This window comes from Pleurodeles waltl, chromosome 6, assembly GCF_031143425.1.
Source record: "Pleurodeles waltl isolate 20211129_DDA chromosome 6, aPleWal1.hap1.20221129, whole genome shotgun sequence".
Taxonomy (NCBI): domain Eukaryota; kingdom Metazoa; phylum Chordata; class Amphibia; order Caudata; family Salamandridae; genus Pleurodeles; species Pleurodeles waltl.
Genome location: NC_090445.1, coordinates 1,081,346,807 through 1,081,369,130, shown reverse-complemented (window position 1 = coordinate 1,081,369,130; position 22,324 = coordinate 1,081,346,807). Strand labels below are relative to the sequence as shown.

At 50.3% G+C, this 22,324-nt stretch overlaps 1 protein-coding gene across 17 annotated transcripts in view; it reads left to right on the top strand.

Moving 5' to 3' along the window:
- The window catches only part of UBR4 (ubiquitin protein ligase E3 component n-recognin 4), a 1,862,787-nt gene that overhangs the window by 690,214 nt on the left and 1,150,249 nt on the right, over positions 1–22,324 (top strand). For all 17 annotated transcript variants that reach the window (XM_069240131.1, XM_069240143.1, XM_069240141.1 and 14 more), the window contains exon 36: positions 1,023–1,093. In XM_069240131.1, coding sequence (XP_069096232.1) covers positions 1,023–1,093 — 71 coding nt within the window. The remainder of the gene's footprint in view (positions 1–1,022; positions 1,094–22,324) is intronic.

The following is a 22,324-nucleotide window of genomic DNA, read 5'->3' as shown; positions in this document are numbered from 1 at the left end:
CCTGGGGCGCTGTAACAAAGGGGGGGTGAGCCTTTGAGGCTCACTGCCAGGTGTTACAGTTCCTGCAGGGGGAGGTGTGAAGCACCTCCACCCAGTGCAGGCTTTGTTCCTGGCCATAGAGTGACATAGGCACTCTCCCCATGTGGCCAGCAACTTGTCTGGTTGTGGCAGACTGGCAGAAACTGGTCCACCCCACACTAGAAGTCGGATTGGTATTCAGGGAGCATCTCTAAGATGCCCTCTGGGTGCATGTTACAATAAATTCCACACTGGCATCAGTGTGCATTTATTGTGTTGAGAAGTTTGATACCAAACTTCCCAGATTTCAGTGTAGCCATTATGGAACTGAGGAGTTTGTAATTGACAAACTCCCAGACCATATACTCGTATGGCTACCCTGCACTTACAATGTCTAAAGTTTTGCTTAGACACTGTAGGGGCATAGTGCTCATGCACATAGGCCCTCACCTGTGGTATAGTGCACCCTGACTTAGGGCTGTAAGGCCTGCTAGGGGGGTGACTTACCTATGCCACAGGCACTGTGAGGTTGGCATGGCACCCTGAGGGGAGGGCCATGTCTACTTAGTCATTTTCTCCCCACCAGCACACACAACCTATAGGGCAGTGTGCATGTGCTGAGTGAGGGGTCCCAAGGGTGGGATAAGACATGCTGCAGTCCTTAGAGACCTTCCCTGGCACAAGGGCCCTTGGTACCAGTTACAAGGGACTTATCTTAGTGCCAGGGCTGTGCCAATTGTGGAAGCAAAGGTACAGTTTAGGGAAAGAACACTGGTGCTGGGGCCTGGTTAGCATGGTCACAGCACACTTTCAATCAAAACTTAGCATCAGCAAAGCCAAAAAGTCGGGATAACCATGCCAAGTAGGCATTTCCTCACAGTGATGCTTTCCATGTAGTTTTGCTCATTGGGGTAGATTAGAAAGATGTATAATGTTACCCGAATTGAAATGTTAGTTTTGTGTTTTTTGATCTGATTTTTCTGTTATGATTTCTTTTGTTTTAGGATGAGGACTCGCTGTGCAACAAGCTGTGCACCTTTACTATCACGCAGAAAGAGTTCATGAACCAACACTGGTGAGCATTATTTATGTGTAGATTCTGAGGAGGTAATTGTTTACAGAAATATGATAATTCATAAAGCGAATGAATTGGGGGGAAAAATGTGCTAACAGAGCAGAACACGATCGACTGGATAGATAAAAGCATGTATTGATGGAGTACGTGACTGAAGTTGAGGGTGAATATGATACAGTGCATCACAGACTTTTGAAATTGTGATTGATGGAAGAGCACTAGAGATTAGTGGACTAAGCAGGACACCAGGAAAACCTAATGACATACATTTAAAAGAACCAGTTACTGGATAAATCAAGTCATATATAGGTTTAGGCACCATGTTTCAGATGAGTAAAACCACCTATAGAAATAGGCTCTTCGGATTGGAGAGGTGTAGCTGAAGACTCATTGTAAAATAAAGCTAGCTACACAGAAAAGCCTGCAATATGGAATTGAAGTGAAATGTGGGATTGAGAAGTAGGGTAAAGTGTCATAACAGAAGAATAACACTAATGGAGTGAAGCACAGGGGAATTGTGAACTGAAACCTGAGAGATTGCTTAGCACCATAGGATGGTGTAATAGAAAACTATTTGCCTTCAGTATCCTAGCTAATCATAGAGCTAATATTTGAACTACTTTTAGGGGGAGGAGGGGGTGGAGGAATCTGCCATTGGGTGTCAGCAGAATGAGACAGATTTTTTTTTTTGCCCAGGGAGTCGGGGAAATGTTGTGCTCAAGGGAGGCAGCAACACATGGGCAAAAGGAGAAGCACATGGTGGAGAGAGATCTTGGGTGGGGAAGAAGCACAAGTGAAAGTGAGATGAATACAGGGGGGAGGAGAAGCAAATAAGCGCAAGAGCACTCCAATGTTAGGCGAAGTACACAATAGAGCAGCCCGCTTAAGAGAAATGGAGCATTGAACCTACAATCTGATAGAGATTTCTAGTTCCAGATTCTTTACCTTTGAATTTCCCCAGGCGTCAGACTGGATCCGGAGAATTTTTCTTCGAGCAGTACCTCTGCACGCCGCCAGGTGGAGTCTGTCGACTCCTTGGGCGTCATTGGTGTCGTGCTCGCCGTGATGACGTCGCAGGCGTATATAGGCGCCACCCCAGCGTGCTGACGGCAGTTCTTTTCTTTCCGCGCCAGCCTGTGCGCAGATCTGGAGAAGAGCTACCACAGTCATTTTTTGACTCGGACATTTTTGTCGTATTTTTGACGAGTTTGTGGATGCGTCGAGGGATGTCCCACAAGACTCCATTCAAGCCCTGCGACTCCCGTCAGTGACGGATCCGCACCTCGTGTGCTTATGGTGTTCTGGCGCAATCACGACCCAGAGTCGTGCTCAGAGTGTCGGGCCATGAACCCGAAGGCTTTGAGGTAGCGGTCCCTAATGCGCATGGTAGCCCGACATTTGAGACAGCGGTGCTCACGGTCCCGTTCGAGAGGAAGGTCTTGATCTGCCACAGAGTCCCCACCACTCTTCGTCATCCAAGTCATCAGGATATTCGCATCACAAGAAGTCATCGTCTAAGAAAGACAAGCGTTCTTCGACTTCACCCCGTTGATCGGATGATACGATGCAGGAAGAGCGTCGACACTCTAGGCCTCCGTCGACGGAGCCTTCTTCTGGGTTGGCTCTGCGATTCCCTGACTTCCCGGGAGCCGGAGCCACCCCCGCCCAACTTAAAGAATTTTACGAGGCCATGCGCCTCATTTGTGGGTGGCCCCACCCACCTTCGGGCACAGGTGAGTTGGTTGGGGTCCCTTCGGTTTCGAAGCAGTCTGCTTCGGCCTAGTCTCCGGAGGGCCCCTCCGATCCAATCGCGGATCCATCCCGATGCCGGTCGTGCCACAGCGAACTTCCCCGGCGTCCGGTCAGACGTTGACGCTCCCGACGCCGGTTGGTCCCACAATCATCAATCCCATACTCATAACCGAGCCGGAACAACGTCGATCAGCGCCGATTCCTTTCTCTATGGGGCTCTCCTAGACCCAGGTTTGATTCCGACCCTTATTGGGAGAGTATGGAGGGGTCACTGGACCCTTTAGAATACCAGCTTGACCCACAAGTGGACTGGGTGCAGGATTTGGGTGATGCCAGTGGACTAGACACCTCCCCTGACACTGGTATGCTCTCTCCTCCTAGCGTGGCTACGGAGGAGGGTGCTTCTTACTCTATGGTGGTGAGAAGGGTGGCTGAGGTCCTGGACCTAGAGCTTCCTTTTGTGGAATTTAGGCCTAGTATCCTAACAGACGTGCTTCATCTAGAGTCGTCTTCTTCTGAGCCCCTTTTACCCTTCAATGAAGCACTGACCGATGTCCTTTTGGGTACTCGGTCCACACCCAGCACAGGGCCTCCTGTGAATAGGACGATTGCCAGCCGCTATCGGCCTGCGCCGTCAGACCCAAAGTTCCTGACTCAACACCCCACGTCTGAGAGCCTTGTCATCCAGGCTCCTTCATCTGGGGCATTCCCTACAGCTCCCCCTGATAGGGAATCAAAAAGACTGGATAATTTGGGGACAAAGTTATTTTCTTCCAGCAGTCTAGCTTTGCGGTCCGTGAACACCGCATGCCTTTTGGGCTGCTATTCCCATACTCTCTGGGATACGGTCACGCAAGTGCTGCCTGCAGTTCTGGAGGAGGCCCTGACTGTCCTGTCCCAAGCCGTAACAGATGGGAGGGATGCAGCTAAGTTCATGATTCGTTGTGGACTTGATACGACCGACTCTCTGGGCAGATCGGTTGCATTAACGGTGGCATTGAGACGCCGCGTCTGGCTATGAATGTCTGGCTTTTCGGGGGGATGTCCAGCAATCCTTGATGGACATGCCCTTTGATGGCACACGTCTCTTCGTAAACAAGGCAGACTCTGTGTTTCAGCCGTTTTAAGGAATCCGGAGCCACGGCCCGGTTCCTTGGCCTCGCACCTGCACCTAGACCCCAGCAGTTAGCTTTTCGCCCCTTTTGTGGCTACGGAAGAGGCACCCAACTGCGTCCTTTCCCACCGACCCGCGCATGCTGTATAGCCCCGCCGCTAACGCGGTGTCCCACATTCCAGGGGATCAGGGAGCCAGCAGGTCGCCCAGTCCACCCGCCCCCTCCTCAGCCTCCAAGCCTTCCTAGTCCGCAGGTACATCAGATACACTAGGTGGCAGCTTATGCCATCATGTGCCCCAATGGCAAGACATTAACTCGGACAGGTGGGTCCTCCAAATTGTCCGGGGGGGGGGGGGGGCTTCTCCCTCCCTTTTGAGAAATCTCCTCCAGTCATGCCATCTTTATACAGTCAGATATCGGAGGATCATATGGCACTTCTCTGTGAGGAAGTCCAAGCCCTTTTGGCCAAAGGAGCTATAGAGAGGGTTCCGTTGCCAGAAGTAGGTTGTGGTTGCTATTCCTGCTACTATCTGGTTCCGAAAATGGACAAAGGTCTTTGATCCTATATTAGATCTTCGGTTCCTCAATCTCTTCCTCAAAAAGATGTTCAAAATGTTGACATTGGCTCAGGTCCTATCTGCCCTGGATCCCGGAGACTGGATGGTAGCATTGGACTTGCAAGATGCATACTTCCACATTCCCGTCTTGCCGGCCCACCGGCGTTGCCTATGATTCGTGGTAGGTCACGAGCACTCAGTTTATCGTGCTCCCCTTTGGCCTTACCAGTGCCCCTCGGGTGTTCACGAAAGTGATGGCAGTGGGGGCAGCTCATCTGCGCAGGTTATTGGTCAAGTCTTCCCCTACCTCGACGATTGGCTGTTGAAGGTGAACTCGCCCCAGACAGTTGTCTCCTACCTCCAGACTACGTGAACCTTTTGCATTTGCTGGGGTTCACTATCAACATGCCGAAGTCACACCTGAGTCCTTCTCAGAAGCTCCCTTTCATTGGAGCTGTTCTGGATACAGTGCAATTTCGGGCATATCCTCCTGAAAAGCGAGTCCAGGATATTCAGGCTATGATACCGATGTTTCAGCCTCTATCCTGCATTTCAGTGAGAATGACTGAGGCTGCTGGGCCTCATGGCCTCCTGCATCCTGTTGGTTCAAAATGCCAGATGGTATATGCTTGCTCTGCAGTGGGACCTGAAGTTCCAGTGGGCACAGCATCAGGGGAATCTGTCCGACAAGGTCCAGATCTCGGAAGGGACTGCTAAAGACCTTCAGTGGTGATTAATGAATCATGATTGGGTTAAGGGCAGATCCCTCTCCTTTCCCCAACCAGATCTTACTATCGTGACAGATGTGTCACTTCTGGGATGGGGTGGCCACATGGGAGAGGCAGAGATAAGGTGTCTGGTCTCTGGCGGAAACAGGTCTCCGTATCAGTCTTCTGGCGCTCTGAGCGATTAGACTAGCATTGAAAGCATTTCTTCCCTCCAAGGGCAAAGCAGTGCAGGTGTTCAGACAATACCACCACCATGTGGTATTGCAAAAAACAAGGCAGAGTGGGGTCGTGGACTCTTTGTCAAGAACCCCTCGTCTCTGGACTTCACTGGAAGATCAGGGCATTTCCCTGGTGGTTCAACACCTGGCAGGCTCCTTTAATGCCAGAGCAGACTAACTCAGCCGTCTCTTCCTGCAGTGGGGAGAACCTTGGTTAGACTTGTTTGCCTCCGTAGGGTACGCGCAATGTCGGCTGTTTTGTGCGTTCAAGGTGGCACTCGCTCGGCGACGCTTTTTGTTGTAAGTGGAACTCGGGACTCCTGTACGCTTTCCCGCCAATCCCACTTCTGCCCAGAGTTCTGGAGAAGATAAGGCAAGACCGGGCCCAAGTAATACTGGTGGTTCCGGACTGGGCACGGAGAGTCTGGTATCCCGAGCTCTTGAACATGACCATAACTCCTCTGATCAGACTGCCTCTTCAGGAGAATCTTCTGTCGCAGCAGCAGGGGAAGGTCCTCCACCCGAAACAGTCAACTCTGCGACTTCTTGCGTGGAGATTGAGTGGCGACAATTGACATCTTTCGACTTGCCACCCGAAGTCTATGATGTTAACTAGGCAGCCAGGCATCCCTCAGTCAAAACTGTATACGCCTGCCGTTGGAAGAAATTTGTGGCATGGTGCATCGACAATTCTGTCGATCCTCTATCTGCTCCTCTCTCTCTGGTCCTTCTCTTTAGTCTTTCCCTTGCCCGGCAGGGTTTCACCTTGGGCACTCTTAAGGGATATCTCTCTGCTATCTCTGCTTTCTTGATGTTACCTGATCAGTCTTCTTTTTTTAAATCTCCCATAGTTGAGAGGTTTCTTAAAGGCCTCATGTAAGAAAATTCCTCCTTGGCATGGTTACCCCCTGACTTTTTGCCTTTTGTTGATACCAGTTATGATTCGAAAAGTGCTGGGGCCCAGCTAACCAGGCCCCAGCACCAGTCTTCTTTCCCTAAACTGTACCTTTGTCCCCACAATTGGCACAGCCCTGGCACCCAGGTAAGTCGCTTGTAAATTGTACCCCTGGTACCAAGGGCAATGTGGCCAAGGAAGGTTTCTAAGGGGTGCAGCATGTCTTATGCCACCCAGGTGACCCCTCACTCAGCACACGCACACTGCCTCAAGCGTGTGTGTGCTGGTGGGGAGAAAATGACTAAGTCGACATGGCACTCCCCACAGAGTGCCATGCCAACCTCACGCTGCCTGTGGCATAGGTAAGTCACCTCTCTAGCAGGCCTTACAGCCCTAGTGCAGGGTGCACTATACCACAGGTGAGGGCATAGGTGCATGAGCACTATGCCCCTACAGTGTCTAAGCAAAACCTTAGACATTGTAAATGCAGGGTAGCCATAAAGAGTATATGGTCTGGGAGTTTGTCAAACACTAACTCCACAGTTCCATAATGGCTACACTGAAATATTGAAAATTGGTATCAAACTTCTCAGCACAATAAATGCACACTGATGCCAGTGTGGGATTTATTGTAAAATGCACCCAGAGGGCATCTTAGAGATGCCCTCTGCATACCAGTCTGACTCCGAGTGCTAGGCTGACCAGTTTCTGCCTGCCTGCCACAACCAGACGAGTTTCTGGCCACATGGCGAGAGTTCCTTTGTCACTCTGTGGCTAGGAACAAAGTCTGCACTGGGTGGAGGTGCTTCTCACCTCCCCCTGCAGGAACTGAAACACCTGGCGGTGAGCCTCAAAGGCTCATGCCTTTTGTTACAGCACCCCGGGGTATCCCAGCTAGTGGAGATGGCCGACCCTCCTGCCACTGCCCCTACTTTTGGCGGCAAGGCTGGAGAAGATAATGAGGAAAACAAGGAGTCGTCACCCACCAGCCAAGACTGCCCATAAGGTGCCCTGAGTTTGAGTTGAGGTGACTCCTGCCTTTAGAAATCCTCCATCTTGAGATTGGAGGATTTCCCCAATAGGATTAGGGATGTGCCCCTCCACTTAGGGATGAGCCACAAAGAGTGTGGCCATTCTCCAGGATGGTAGCTATTGGCTACTGCCCTCCTGACCTAAACACACCCCTAAATTTAGTATTTAGGGGTGACCCAGGAAATCAGATTCCTGCAACCTACAACAAGGACTGCTGACCTGAAAGCCCTGCAGAGACGACAGACGAGACAACTGACTTGGCCCCAGCCCTACCGACCTGTCTCTAGACTCATAGTACCTGCACAGCGACGCATCCGACAGGGACCGGCAACCTCTGAGGACTCAGAGGACTGCCCTGTAACTGAAGGACCAAGAAACTCCAGAGAACAGCGGCACTGTTCACCAACAGCAACATCTTTGCAACAAAGAAGCAACTATTAAAGAACTCACTCTTCACGCCGGAAGTGTGAGACTTCACACTCTGCACCCGACGCCTCCAGCTCGAGCTCCAGAGAGCCATCACTGCAGAGAGGACTCCCAGGCGACTGCGACCTCGTGCGTAACCTGAGACGACCCCCCTGGACTCACACAGCGACGCCTGCTGAGAGGATCCAGAGGCTCCCCCTGACCGCAACTGCCTGGTAACAAGGAACTCGATGCCTGGACCAAGCACTGCACCTGCAGCCCCCAGGCCCGAAAAGAACCAACCTCCAGTGCAGGAGTGACCAGCAAGCGACCCTCTTCCTAGCCCAGTCGGTGGCTGACCCGAGAAGCCCCCCTGTGCCCTGCCTGCATCGCCTATATGACCCACCCCCCCTCTCCCGACGCCAACTTTGCACACTGCACCCGGCCGCCCCTGTGCCGCTGAGGGTGTGTTTTGTGTGCTGTTTGTGTCGTCCCCCCCATTGCTCTACAATACCCCCCTGGTCTGCATCCTGACAACGCTGGTACTTACCTGCCAGCAGACCGGAACCGGAGCACCCATGTTCTTCATAGGCGCCTGTGTGTTTTGGGCCCTCCTTTGACTTCTGCACCTGCCCGTTGTTGCTGGTGCAGTGACTTAGGGGTTGCCTTGAACCCCCAGTGGTGGGCTGCCTATGCCCAGGAAACTGAATTTGTAAGTGCTTTACTTACCTGAGAAACTTAACCATACTTACTTCCCCCAGGAACTGTTGATTTTTGCACTAAGTACCCACTTTTTAAATAGCTTATTGCCAGTTTAACCTATACTGTGTGTACTACTGCTTTAATTCAAAGTTCCTTACTTACCTGTGTGAAGTACCTTGCATTTTATGTATTTACTTCAAATCTTGAATCTTGTGGTTCTAAAATAAATTGAGAAGATATTTTTCTATATAAAAGCTATTGGCCTGGAGTTAAGTCTTTGAGTGTGTGTTACTATTTTTTTGCCTGTGTGTGTGCAACAAATACTTAACACTACCCTCTGATTAGCCTACTGATCGACCACACTACCACAAAATAGAGCATTAGAATTATCTAATTTTGCCACTGTCATCCTCTAAGGGGAACCCTTGGACTCTGTGCATGCTATCTCTCACTTTGAGATAGTATATACAGAGCCAACTTCCTACACCTCACACATCTTTTTCCTGCTGTCCCATTCATCATGCCCCAATGGGATCTCAACCTGGTCTTAACTTACCTCATGTGTACCCCATTTGAACCACTTCACAACTGTCATCAAAGGCTCTTAACTATAAAGACTCTTTTTAATTGCTATTACTTCTGCCTGCAGATCTAGTGAACTCCAGGCTCTGTCATTTAAGCCACCCTATCTTGCCATACATCCTGACAGTGATGCTTCGCACGAGGGCTTCTTTTCTACCTAAGGGAGTGACACCCGTCAGTGTCGGGCAGTCCATCACCTTGCCTACCTTTTATGCACCCCCACATCCCTCTCATGAAGAGGAGAGATTGTCTGGACCCAACAAGAGCGTTGGCGTTTTATCTTGATCGTGCCAAAGACTTCCGGGTGGACGATCAACTCTTTGTGCCATATGTGGGTGCAAAGAAGGGGAAGGCGGTGCAGAAGAGGACCATTTCAAAATGGATACTCTTATGCATCAAAATGTGCTACGCTCTGGCTAAAAAGCAACCTCCCGAAGGTTTGAGAGCTCACTCCACCAGAGCTACTGCTGCTACCACAGGGCGTTCCAGTCCTGGATGCCTGTCAGGCGGCACCATGGGCATCTCTGCACACTTTTACCAAGCACTACTGCCTGGACAATCAGGTCCGAAGGGAGGGCTACTTTGGCCGTTCAGTCCTGCAGGACTTTTTGGTGTGATCTTAGTTTGCAGGCCCTCCACCAGGGATGGTATTGCTCCGGTATCTATTCAAAGGTAAGGAATCTGCACCTAGAAGTCTCTATCAGATGTACAAATTACTTAACTTCGGTAGCAAAATATCTGGTAGAGACATATTCTAGTTGCAGATTCCTTTCTGACCCGCCCATCGTCCCAGCACTGCAAACTGATTTCTAGGGACAGGAACTGTCCCTTGAGGGCCCTAGGTTTGGCGCACCACTCTGTTCTTCGTGGCTCTATGCTACTGGCGTGGAAAGTCGTGAAAAGAAACTGACGTCAGCATGCCGGGGTGGCGCACATATACGACCGCGACTTCGTCACGGCGAGCACAACACAACCTGACAGTGCGCAGAGGTACTGCACAAAGAAAAATTCTCTGGATCCAGTCTGACGCCTGGGGAAATTCAAAGGTAAGGAATCTGCAACTAGACTGTCTCTACCAGATATTTTTTTTACTGAAGGTAAGTAACTTGTACTTTGGGGTGAGGAGCAACACAGCACAGGTGTGTATTTGAAAGGAGATGTAGAACTTGTTAGAGAGATGGAAAATGACAGCTCTCACATGGAGATCTTAACTAAAAAGGGAAAAAAGTACCTTAAAATTGAGAAGTGGAAGGATTCATGCAAGTCACTCAAAAAGAATATGCTTCGTGGGGAGGGGGGCAGCGACACAATGGGGAATCTGAGATAAAGCTGTGTGTTAAGAAGCAGGCAAATGAGTGACAGTAAAGCCAATCAATGATGATGAATGGGCTGGCTATAAGCACCTTTTAAGTTCTTGGTAAAAAACACAATAGATCTTTTGCAGCCAGACAACTTGTGTTTGGCTGGCGACACCTTAAATTGTGCGCAGTGTTGGCCAAAACGCTGAGGATGTATCCAGACTTCTAGACCTCCATGACAGTTTTTTTTAGTGCCTAGATTTGTTGGGGCACAAAGATGACCGATTTTCACATACAAATGGGAGCATATTTCATTGTGATGGTCTGGGATTAGCAGGGCAAGAGAAGTTATTTCATATGGCTTAGCTGCTCACCACAGCTTCCACTAGAGTGGTTTTGCTGTCTTTACACCTAAACACTAAGGGTTGTCTGGTCTCAGTATTCGGTGACACACCATAAGTGTCTCCTACAATGTTATTGGGTTTGGAGGTGAAGGGAGGCAGTTGGATGCATTGTATATGTCCTATGAGGAAGGAGGTGATCTACTTAATGGTGTTCCCCTGAATGCAGATGATGTAGTCTGTTGATGAGTTTGTGGTGGAATATGGTGTCCAATGCTGATAGGTCGAGGAGGATTATGGCTGCAGTCTCCCTGCAGTCGAGGATGATTCTGATGTCATCTGTGGCTGGCTTTGATCAGTGCAGTCTATGTGCTGTGGTTGGTGCGGAATCCGGATTGGGAGATGCCCAGCAAGTCAATTTTTTTCGAGGAATTCGGTAAGCTGTTGGTGGTTGGCCTTCTTGAGTGCTTTGGCAGCGGAAAGGAGCAGAGAGATTGATTTATATTTGAGTTTGCTGAGATCGGAGGAGAGGGTTTCTTTAGGAGGGGTCTGATCTCTGCGGGTTGCCATTTGTTCGGGAAGGCTGCTGAGCATTCTGGTGACTTCCATGCTGATTTGATTGGCTCAGAGGTTGAACAATGGTGGGAGCAAGGATTGGTACCACTCTGGACTGGATGGATGACATTATGGTCATCAGGGTCAGGGCACTGGACCTGAGGTTTGGTTAGCAGGCATCTGGGCACTCTTGAGATGAGAAACTAGCAGCATCAGTTGAAAACCATGCTGTGGGGTGACCATATAATAGTTTTCTTACAACTGTATTCTGGTAACCCAGAGCCCGTCTACAAAATCAATATGCTGGATGCTGTTACAAGTTTGTAGCTTGGTGTAGTACCCGCCAGGTTGACCCGCTGCAAGCAAAGCTGTCTGTTGATAGTTTTCATTTGTTCAAAAAGACTTGTGTTGGGCACTGTTAAAGGTTATTTATCAGCTCGTGCTACTTTTTTAAGGTTGCGCAATCAGCCATCTTTATTTAAACCCCTTTTTTATAAGATTTTTGAAACTTGTAAAGCATGTGTTTCAGACGGTTTCTTTTGTGATGCCACTGTCGGAAATGAACTTGGTTCTCACTTTTCTCATGCCTATCCTATTTGAGCCAGTGCATAGATGTCCCCTGCGTCTCTTGACCCCGAAAATGGTATTTTTGTTCACGCTAGTGTCAGCTCATTGGGCGCTCTTGGTACAGCTGCCTTACACGTTTTCCTGACAAACTTGTGTTGAGAACCTCAGCTGCATTTCTACTGAAGGCTGTAACAAGTTTTGATGTTAAACAGGCCATCACTGTTCAGCCATGTTTTTTTGCCAGAGCTCCACATTTGATAGAGTAGGAGAGATTCCATAGTTTTGACCCCAAGAGAGCCCTCAATTCTACATTAGCAGTACGAGGGACCATTCAGTCATGCACAATGTTTCGGTCTGAGCCATTCCATAAACCACCTTGGGAGGTACTGCTTTAGTATCTAGTCACAAGGTGATAAATCTGTGGTTAGAAGTATGCATATGAGTGACAAAGTACTCACTTTCAGGAACACTGTTTCTGTTAAATACTCTAACCACAGGTTCCTTCCCACCTCCCTTTTACGTGGATTCCTTTCACTTGTAAAAACAAACGGCTCCAAACTCTAGATGTGCCCAATGGTCAACCCAATTTGATGATGAGCTCTGTGTCTGAGGGTGTGGAAAAGTGTTCAAAGGCAACTGCCTGGGAGTCACCTATATGCAAACCTGCTACTCACTTCTGGTTTGTAATAGTGCACTGCCTCACAATGCAACCTACTGGTGTGCAGTAGTACTGCTTTGAGTTTTCTAATCCAGTCCGCCACCTGACGGAATATTCACAAGGTGAGGAATTTGGTGTTATGTAGATAACTTGTTTAATTTCAATGAATAACTTAAAAAAATCTGATAGAGACTTAGTAGAATTTCCCCCAGACGTCACTCGATCTGAAGATTTTTCTTTGAGCAGTAGTCTTGCACACCATCATGTAGCGTTGGTCGACTGCGTATGTTGGTGGCGTTGTGGTCGCCATGATGACATCGCAGTCATACATAGCCGCCACCCAGGCGAGCTGACATCTGTTATTTTCTTTTTGTGCCACCCTTCGCGCATTCTTGGAGAAGAGTTGCCCTCAGTCACTTTTTGATTGACTTTTCAACCTTTCTGCAAAGTTTTTTGACTTGGCGCATTGAGACATCTTCCTGTGGAGACCGGATTCAAGCCGTGTGACTTCGGTCACCTCATGTCAGTGACTGATCCACACCTCCTGACTTGTGCCTGGACCGCGACCATGACCCTGAAGGCTTTGAGGGAGCGGACTCGAGCTTATGGCGACCTGGTGCTCGGCTCTGTCGTTCCTGGTCTCGCTCAAGAGGAAGGTCACGAGACTGCTCGTAGGGCCATCACCACTCGTCCTCATCCCACTCCATGTTCTTGGGACATTTGGTTCACAAGAAGATATTGAAGAGACTTCGCCCCGTCACTCAAACGATCAGACGTGGGAGGAGTGTTGTTCTTCTAGGCCTCAGTCGTAGGAGCCTGCTTCCGTGTCAGCTCCAAGTCTCCCAGGGTTTCCAGGAGCCAGAGATACTCCTGCCCATCTCAGGGAGTTTTATGAGGCCATGAGCCTAATTTCTGGGGAGTCTGACCCTACTGTGATGCCCTGGGGCCCTGTAGGGTTGGTGGGGACTCCTTGGGTTCTGCGCTAGTGGCTTTGGCCTTGGCTCCGGAGGGAACTCTAGGATTCATAATGAGATACCAGCCGGCACCAATCGTGCCATCATAACCATTCCCTGCACTGGTACAGAAGTCGACCCTCTTGATGTCGGTTGGGCCCATAATTGATGTCGATCCCATCCGGATTCGCAACTCTGACCTGGAGCAGGAACAGCATTGCCCAGCATTGATTTAGACTTTGGAGATTTCAGTCCCCAGGTTGGATTATGACCCTTAAGATTATGGGTACGGTGAGAGTATTGAGGGGTCACTGGACCTGCGAGTATACCATCTCTGAGATCCCTGTGCACAGTGGGCTTAGGAATTGGGTGCAGCCCCAGTGGTTTAGACACCTCCTCTGACTGTGGCATGCTTTCTCCCCCTACCATTGCTATGGAGGAGTGAGTCTTATACTGAATGGTGGTGCGAAGACCATCTGAAGTCCTGGACCTCGAGCTGTCTTCCTTGGCTGTCAGGACTAACCTCATAACTGAGGTTCTTCAGCCCAGTACTTCCACATCTGAACCCTTTTTGCCCTTCAATGAAGCCCTCACTGATATCCTGCTGGGGACATGGTCTAAACCCAGCACAGGGACTCCTGTCAACAGGACAGTCTCCTGCCGCTGTACGCCTGCACCTAACAACTGTAAATTCCGGACCCAACTTCCGTCTAGTCATCCAGGCTTCTTCCTCTTCCGGCGCATTCCCTAACGCACCCCTGGACAGGAAATCAAAAGACTGGACCAACATGGGAAGAAAATGTTTTTTTTTTTTTTCTCTACAGTCTGGCATTGCGGTCCATGAACAATGCATGCCTTTGGGCTGCTACTCCCATACTTTATGGGATACAGTTGCGCAGGAGCTACCACAGCTCCCAGAGATTCCCGAGCCATTCTTTCCCAAGCTGTTGCTGACCGGAAGGATTCAACTAAGTTCAAGATGGTTGTGGGCTAGACACGACCGACTCACTAGGCAGATCGGTTCCGTCAGCCTTGGCCCTACGACGCCATGCTTGGTTGAGGCTGTCTGGCTTTTCGGGGGATGTCCAGTAGTCACAGATTCAGTGCTCGAGCTCTTTAAGGAGTCCCAGGCTGTGGCTTGGTCCCTTGGCCTCGCAGCTGCTCTTTGGCTCCCCCCCCTAGTCTGCTTTTCACCCCCCATCGTGGCAACAGAATGAACGCCCAACCTCATCCATTTCCCTCCAGCTACCCCTGGTGTTTGGACGAGCGCACAGGATCCAACGTTCCCCTGTGGGTCAGAAAATCAGCAGTCGACCCAGTTCAAATCACACACACACACACACACACACACACACACACACACACACACACACCACCCCCCCCCCCCCCAAAGGGACTGCTCCCTCCCCTTCGAGACTACCCCTCCAGTCATGCCATCGTCCTACGATCCTATGACAAAGGATCACTTGGCACTTCTCTGAGAGGAAGTTATGGCTCTTTTGGCCATGGGAGCCATAGAAGAGGATCCCTGTGGCAGAAGTAAGTTGTGGTTGTTGTTCCAGCTACTTTCTGGTGCCCAAAAAACAAGGGCCTTCGTCCTGTCCTAGACCTCAGGTCCCTCAACCTCTTCCTCAGGAAGAAGTTCAAAATGCTCACTCTGGCTCAGGTCCTATCTGTTCTGGATCCTGGAGACTGAATGGTAGATTTGGGCTTGAGAACGCCTGCTTTCATATTCCTGTCCTGCCTGCCCAGAGATGTTACTTGCAGTTCTTGGTAGGTCACAAACACTTTCAGTTCTCTGTGCTCACCTTCGGCCTTACAAACGCCCCTCGCGTGTTCATGAAAGTGATGGCAGAGGTCTCGGCTCATCTTTGAAGGTCAGGGGTTTCATTTTCCCCTACCACAATGACTAGCTATTGAAGGCTGACCCTCCCCAGGCTGTCTTCTCCCACGTCCAGACTTCGCCGAACCTTCTGCATTTGCTGTGGTTCACTAAAAACGGGACAAAGTCACACCTGACTCCCTCTCCGATGCTCCCTTTCATCGGAGCTGTTCTGGACGCAGTGCAGTTTTGGGCCTATCCTCCCGAGCTGCGAGTCTGGGATATTCAGGCCATGCTAACAATGTTTTGGACTCTGTCCTGGGTTTCAGTGAGAATGACTCTGAGGCTGCTGGGCATCATGGCCTCCTGCATCCTGCTGGTCACACATGCCAGATGGCATATCCTGGCTCTGGAGTGGGACCTGAAGTTACAGTGAGTGAACATCAGGGAATTCTCTCAAACATGGCCCAGATCTCGGAGTGGTGGCTATCGAACGACGATTGGGTCAGAGGCAGATCCCTCTCCGTTCCCCAACCAGATCTGACAGTAGGGACAGATGCGTCACTCCTGGCATGGGGTGTCCACATGGGGGAGCCATAGATCAGAGACATCTGATCTCTGGCGGAGTCCGGGCTCAACATAAAACGTCTGGAGCTCAAAGTGCTCAGGCTTGCATTTAAAGCATTTCTTCCTTCTCTCAAAAGGGAAGTGGTGTAGGATGTAGGATGCTAGCTCAGTTCATGGTGTACACCTATGATGTGGCACCTTATACTCAGCCCAGGCAACACTTTGTGATGGTGAATAGGTGATATCAAAAGCTCTCTAGGGATAGCTGAGGTGGGTATCTGAAGCTCATCAAGGTGGAATATATAGCACTTGTGTTTCAAAAATAAAGCATTTTTTATTACAGGTCTAGTACTATACCTACATTGGTATATCACCTTTTGGAGATATCGGCACACAATATGTAGACCAAATAACCAACAGAAATTGCATAAATTGTATAGGGCCCTATGGAGGGTGGCAAACCATGTACTAAAGTGGAATGCGAAATAGTGAACCCAACCAAGGTAAGTGTGGTTGTTAGCTTGGGGATGGGGTTAGATGAAAACACCAGAGGTAAGTGTCCCAGCGACCAGGTGCATGGTAGACACCTACCCAGTCATCCCATAGACTAACACAGAGAGTAGTGGCTGGAGTTCGTGATTCAGGACCCTTCCCAGTATACCCTGGCCAAATCAACAGTCAAGAGGAAGGTTGGAGAGTGCCCCCACCCAAGGATACCCAGAAGACAGGATAACCTACACCAGCGGTCCCGGATGCAGAGAGGAGAACGGACTCTTTCTGACGTGAGTGGAAGCCTCGGATTGTCAAGCTGCTGTCATGACCCATGGACCAGGTCGATGGAACCCAAGAGAGGATTACAGACGTGAAGAAACTGAAAAAGAAGGGGACAGTGTCCAGCACCCTTGGACGTGCCCTGGTGGTGCAGATGGCAATGCCCACCGTCCTAGAGGTGAAGTTCCTGCAAGTCAGTGGAGGAAGAAGTCTAGCTGAAGGGTCCAGGAGCTGCTGAAAATCCCAGGAGTCGTCTACGAGCTGTCCCTCGACAGTCTGATTGCAGGAGGGTCAGTGGCCAGCCAGGTCACCAACAAGTACTTGCAAATGCAAGCAAGGGCTGAAGAGGTATTTGCAGAGTTTTGGGAACCATTAAGGTCCAGGAGACTACTATTTAAGGGAAGTCAGGACTTGCCTTCAACACACAGGAAGGTCAGCAGAAGTTGTTGACCCCCAGACTATGGACACAGGGAGTCACAAAGAGGTCTCAGTAGCACAACAAAACAGAAGTCACTAGTCGCAGGAGTTGCAGGAAGAGGGCTGGTATTTGACTTGCAGAGTGCTGGAGGCTGGGTCTTTCTGGCACCGGAAGATCTCTTGGAGGAAGTCAACAAACCTTGGCAAGTGCAACAGTTGCGGTGCACAGGGGTTCCAGTCCAGTGGCAGGAGTAGGGATCCACAGTCTCCCAAGTTCGTCAGAAGACGAGGTGGACCCAGAGGAAGCCACAAGACTCACCACCTGTGAAGCAGAGCCTTTCCATGTCTGTGAAACAGCAGACCCCACCAGCCAATCGACGTTGTCTTGAGGTGCCTGTGGATAAAGGAGAGTGACTCCTTCACTCCAAGGGCGATTCCTTCGTGCTTCCAGGTGCAAACAGGGTCATTGTGACCTTGGAGGATCCAGATCCTCGTATATTTCAGAGTTCTTGCAGGATCCGGAGAAACACTTTTTCAGTGGGACCCTTCCCACCAGAAGTAGATGTGTTTCAGTTCCAAAACGGACTAGCAGCGGTACCAGCGGCCAGGAGCAGATGCCTTTCATAGTGTTCCTTGGAGAGTCGTGCTCAAAGAAACTGAGACCCCCACCCACGGGGGAGCCCTTAAGTAACCCTAAAATGGGGTTGGTTACTCTGAAGTGACCCACCCATCAGAGGGGGTTAGGGATGTCATCTGCCTGGCCTGACCAGTCCGATGCTTCCAGAGGCCTCTGCCCACCTGGTTTCCAAGATCGCAGAATCAAGTGTCCACCTTGCAGAGATCTGTGCACCTCCCTCCAAGAGGAGCTGGACAGGGTTGTGGTGAGTCCCCTGTCCATTGTGTAGTTTCGCACCAGAGCAGGAAATTGGGGTTCATGAACTGGTGCAAACCGGATTATGCAACTAATGCACCAGATGTGCCCTTCAAAGCAGTCTGGTGGCGCTCAGAGGCCACCCCAACCCAGCCCTTGGACACCTAATACACAAGGGGAGGTGGTCACACCTCTCCCTTCCAGGGAATCCTTTGTTCTGACACCCCAGCCTGAGCCAGGCTCTCCAGCAGGAGGGCAGAATAGTCTCTAGGGTCAGCTGCAGCGCTGGTTGGCAGCTAGAACCCGAAAGACTGCACAGGCAGACTGGGGATCTGCTAGGAAACCCCTGGAGTACATGGTATCATGCAACTAACACTGGAATTGGTGTAGTTGTATGATTCCAACATGTTTGATATAAACCATACCGAAGATCGGAGAAGTCGTCATATAGTTGGACCATTCGTGTTGACCAGTGCCTACTACATACCTTAAGATGGCTTCCCCACACTCAGAGTCCAGGAAATGGAGCCTCGGTTTTGTAAAGGCACACTGCTCACACAGGGGTACCCTCACACTTTGGGACATGCACCCTGCCCTTGGGCGAAAGGGCCTACCAGAGGGGTGACCTAGTGTCTAAGTGAAGTGGCCAGCATATAAGGCAAGCCTTATAACTGTGGTGAAAGGGTGCATGCACCATTTCACGCAGGCTGCAATGGCAGACCTGCAGACAGTTTGCATTGGCCTCCATGGGTGGCATGCTGCAACCCATGGCTGACCCTGGTGTACCAATGGCCTGGGTACCTAAGTACCATGTACGAGGGACTTACATAGGTACAATAGTATGCCAATTGTGGGTGTAAAACATTTACCCCAAATTTGATTGTTGGTAGAGAACAGACACTGGGGTCCTGATTAGCAGGATCTCAGTGAATTACAGTCTAAACACACAGAAATCAGGCAAAACATAGGGGTAACTATGCTAGATATATGGCAGTTCCCTACACAGGTGTTCAGGGACAAAAAACACCGCCAAGTGGTACTGCAACAAGCAGGGTGTGTTGGGTCGTGGACCCTTTTCAAGAGACCCTGCGGCACTGGATGTGGCTGGGACGTTAGGACATATCTCTGGTGGTTCAACGTCTGGCGGGATCTTTGAATGCCAGAGTAAACAAACTCAGTCATCAGTGCATGGTCACTCACGAATGGCGTCTCAATTAGGAGGTGGTGCAAGGTCTCTTTCAGCAGTGGGGAGAGCCTTGGTTAGATCTGTTTGTCTCCACAAAGAACGCACAGTGTCTGCTGTTTTGTGCGTTGGAGTTTCCAAGACAACATTCGCTAGGCAATGTTTTCTGTTTCAGACCTCGTATACGCCTTTCTGCCAATAACACTTCTGCCCAGAGTTCTCAAGAAAATCAAGAACGGCCGAGCCCAAGTAATTCTTGTGGCTCTGGACTGGGCACATAGAGTATGGTTTCCCAAGATTCTGAGCATGGCCATTGATCCTCCACTCAGACTGCCTTTTCTGGGGGATCTTCTATTGCAGCAGCAGGGGACTGCTAGTGGTAGTGTCTCAGGAGTTTAGAGTTTCTCCCCACTTTGGCACATGATTTCCCTCTAGCTGGGCATCTTGGCCAGGCAAAAACATGGGGTAGGTTGGTAAACCACTTCTACTGGACAGGTATGTCCCAGAAGGGGAGTGAGTTTTGAGACTCCTATTCCACCGATCAAACCAGTGACAAGACAGGTGACCACCCAAAGCCCCCCTTACTTCCACTTCTAGTGGTTGGGGTTCCCTTTGAAAGGGTAGGGATTTACATTGTTGGTCCCCTTGACTCCAACAGCATCAGGGAAAATATTTATACTGGTTGTAGTAGATCATGGAACCAGGTACCCTGAAGCAATTCCCCTGAGGACTACTACTGCCCCTGCAATAGCTAGGGCCCTCATTGGTATCTTTACAATAGTGAGCTTTCCAAAGGAGGTGGTGTCAGTCAGAAGTGCAAACTTCATGTCTGGCTACATAAAACACATGGTGGTTGAGTGTTGTGTGACCTATAAGTTCACTACCCCTTATCACCCACAAACCAATGGCCTTGTTGATAGATTCAACAAGACATTGAAAGATATGATTTTTGGACTCCCTGAAAACTCAGAAGGAGATGAGATGTCTTAGTTCCATGCCTGCTTTTTGCTTACAGGGACGTGCCGCAGAAGGAAGTAGGTTTTCTCCTTTTGAGCTACTATTGAGGCATCCTGTATGGGGATCCACTTTCGCTTGTGAATGAGGGTTGGGAGAGACCTCTCAGAACTCAAGCAGGATATTGTGGACTATGGCTTGGCCTTCGTTCCAGAATGGTTGAGTACATGGAAAAAGCTTTCAAAAATCTTGAGGCCAGCCAAAAACTGCAGAAGCTCTGGTATGACCAAACGACTACACTGGTGGATTTCCAACCAGTGCAGAAGGTGTGGGTGTTGGAGGCTGTGGCTCCTAGGGCCCTCCAAGATAAGTGGGAGTGGACCCTACCCCATAATGGAAAGAAAAGGGGAAGTCACCTACCTGGTGGACTTTAGCTCTTGCAGGAACCCCAAAATGGTTATCCATGTAAACCACCTGAAACCCTATTGTAAGGAAATGCCTCATTGGCATGGTTACCCCCTGACTTTTTGCCTTTGCTTATGCTAAGTTTTGATTGAAAGTGTGCTGGGACCCTGCTAACCAGGCCCCAGCACCAGTGTTCTTTCCCTAAACTGTACCTTTGCTTCCACAATTGGCACAGCCCTGGCACTCAGATAAGTCCCTTGTAATGGGTACCCCTGGTACCAAGGGCCCTGATGCCAGGGATGGTCTCTAAGGGCTGCAGCATGTCTTATGCCACCCTCACTCAGCACATGCACACTGTCTCACAGCTTGTGTGTGCTGGTGGGGAGAAAATGACTAAGTCGATATGGCACTCCCCTCAGAGTTCCATGCCAGCCTCACACTGCCTGTGGCATAGGTAAGTCACCCCTCTAGCAGGCCTTACAGCCCTACGGCAGGGAGCACTATACCACAGGGGAGGGCATATGTGCATAAGAACTATGCCCCTACAGCGTCTAAGCAAAACCTTAGACATTGTAAGTGCAGCGTAGCCATAAGAGTATATGGTCTGGGGGTTTGTCAAACACGAACTCCACAGTTCCATAATGGCTACACTGAAATCTGCGAAGTTTGGTAACAAACTTCTCAGCACAATAAATGCACACTGATGCCTTTGTGGAATTTATTGTAACATGCACCCAGAGGGCATCTTAGAGATGCCCCCTGAATACCAACCTGACTTCTAGTGTGGGGCTGATGGCCACATGGGGAGAGTGCCTTTGTCACTCTGTGGCCAGGAACAAAGCCTGCACTGGTTGGAGGTGCTTCACACCTCCCCCTGCAGCAACTGTAACACCTGGCGGTGAGCCTCAAAGGCTCACCCCTTTTGTTACAGCGTCCCAGGGCATCCCAGCTAGTGGAGATGCCTGCCCCTCCGGCCACTGCCCCCACTTTTGGCAGCAAGCCTGGAGGAGATAATAAGAAAAACAAGGAGTCACCACCCACCCGTCAGGACAGCTCCTAAGGTGCCCTGGCTGAGGTGACCCCTCTCTTTAGAGCTCCTCCATCTTAGTTTTGGAGGATTCTCCCAATAGAATTAGGGATGTGCCCCCCTCAGGGAGGAGGCACAAAGAGGGTGTAGCCACCCTCAAGGACAGTAGCCATTGGCTACTGCCCTCCCAGACCTAAACACACCCCTAAGGCACCCCAGAACCCAGGAAATCAGATTCCTGCAACCTGAACAAACAAGGACTGCTGACCTACAAGCCCTGCAGAGAAGACGGCTGACCTACAAGCCCTGCAGAGAAGACGGAAGACAATAACTGCTATGGTCCCAGCCCTACCAGCTTGTCTCCAGAATCGAAAACCTACAACCAGCGACGCATCCAACAGGGACCAGCGACCTCTGAAGCATCAGAGGACTGCCCTGACTCCCAGGACCAAGAAACTCCCATGCGCATCGGCTCTGCTCAACAAAAGCAACATCTTTGCAACAAAGAAGCAACTTTTAAAGAACTCTGTTCCCGCCGGAAACATGAGACTTCACACTCTGCACCCAACGCCCCCGGCTCGAGATCCAGAGAACAAACACCACAGGGAGGACTCCCTGGCACTACGACCCCATGAGTAGCCCGTGACGACCCCCCTGGACACCCACAGCGACGCCTGCAGAGAGAATCCCGAGGCTCCCCCTGACCGCGACTGCCTGTAACAAGGGACCTGACACCTGGACCAAGCACTGCATCCGCAGCCCCCAGGACCTGAAGCAACCAATCCTCAGTGCAAGAGTGAACCCCAGGCGACCCTCTGCCTAGCCCAGGTAGTGGCTGGCCCGAGAAGCCCCCATG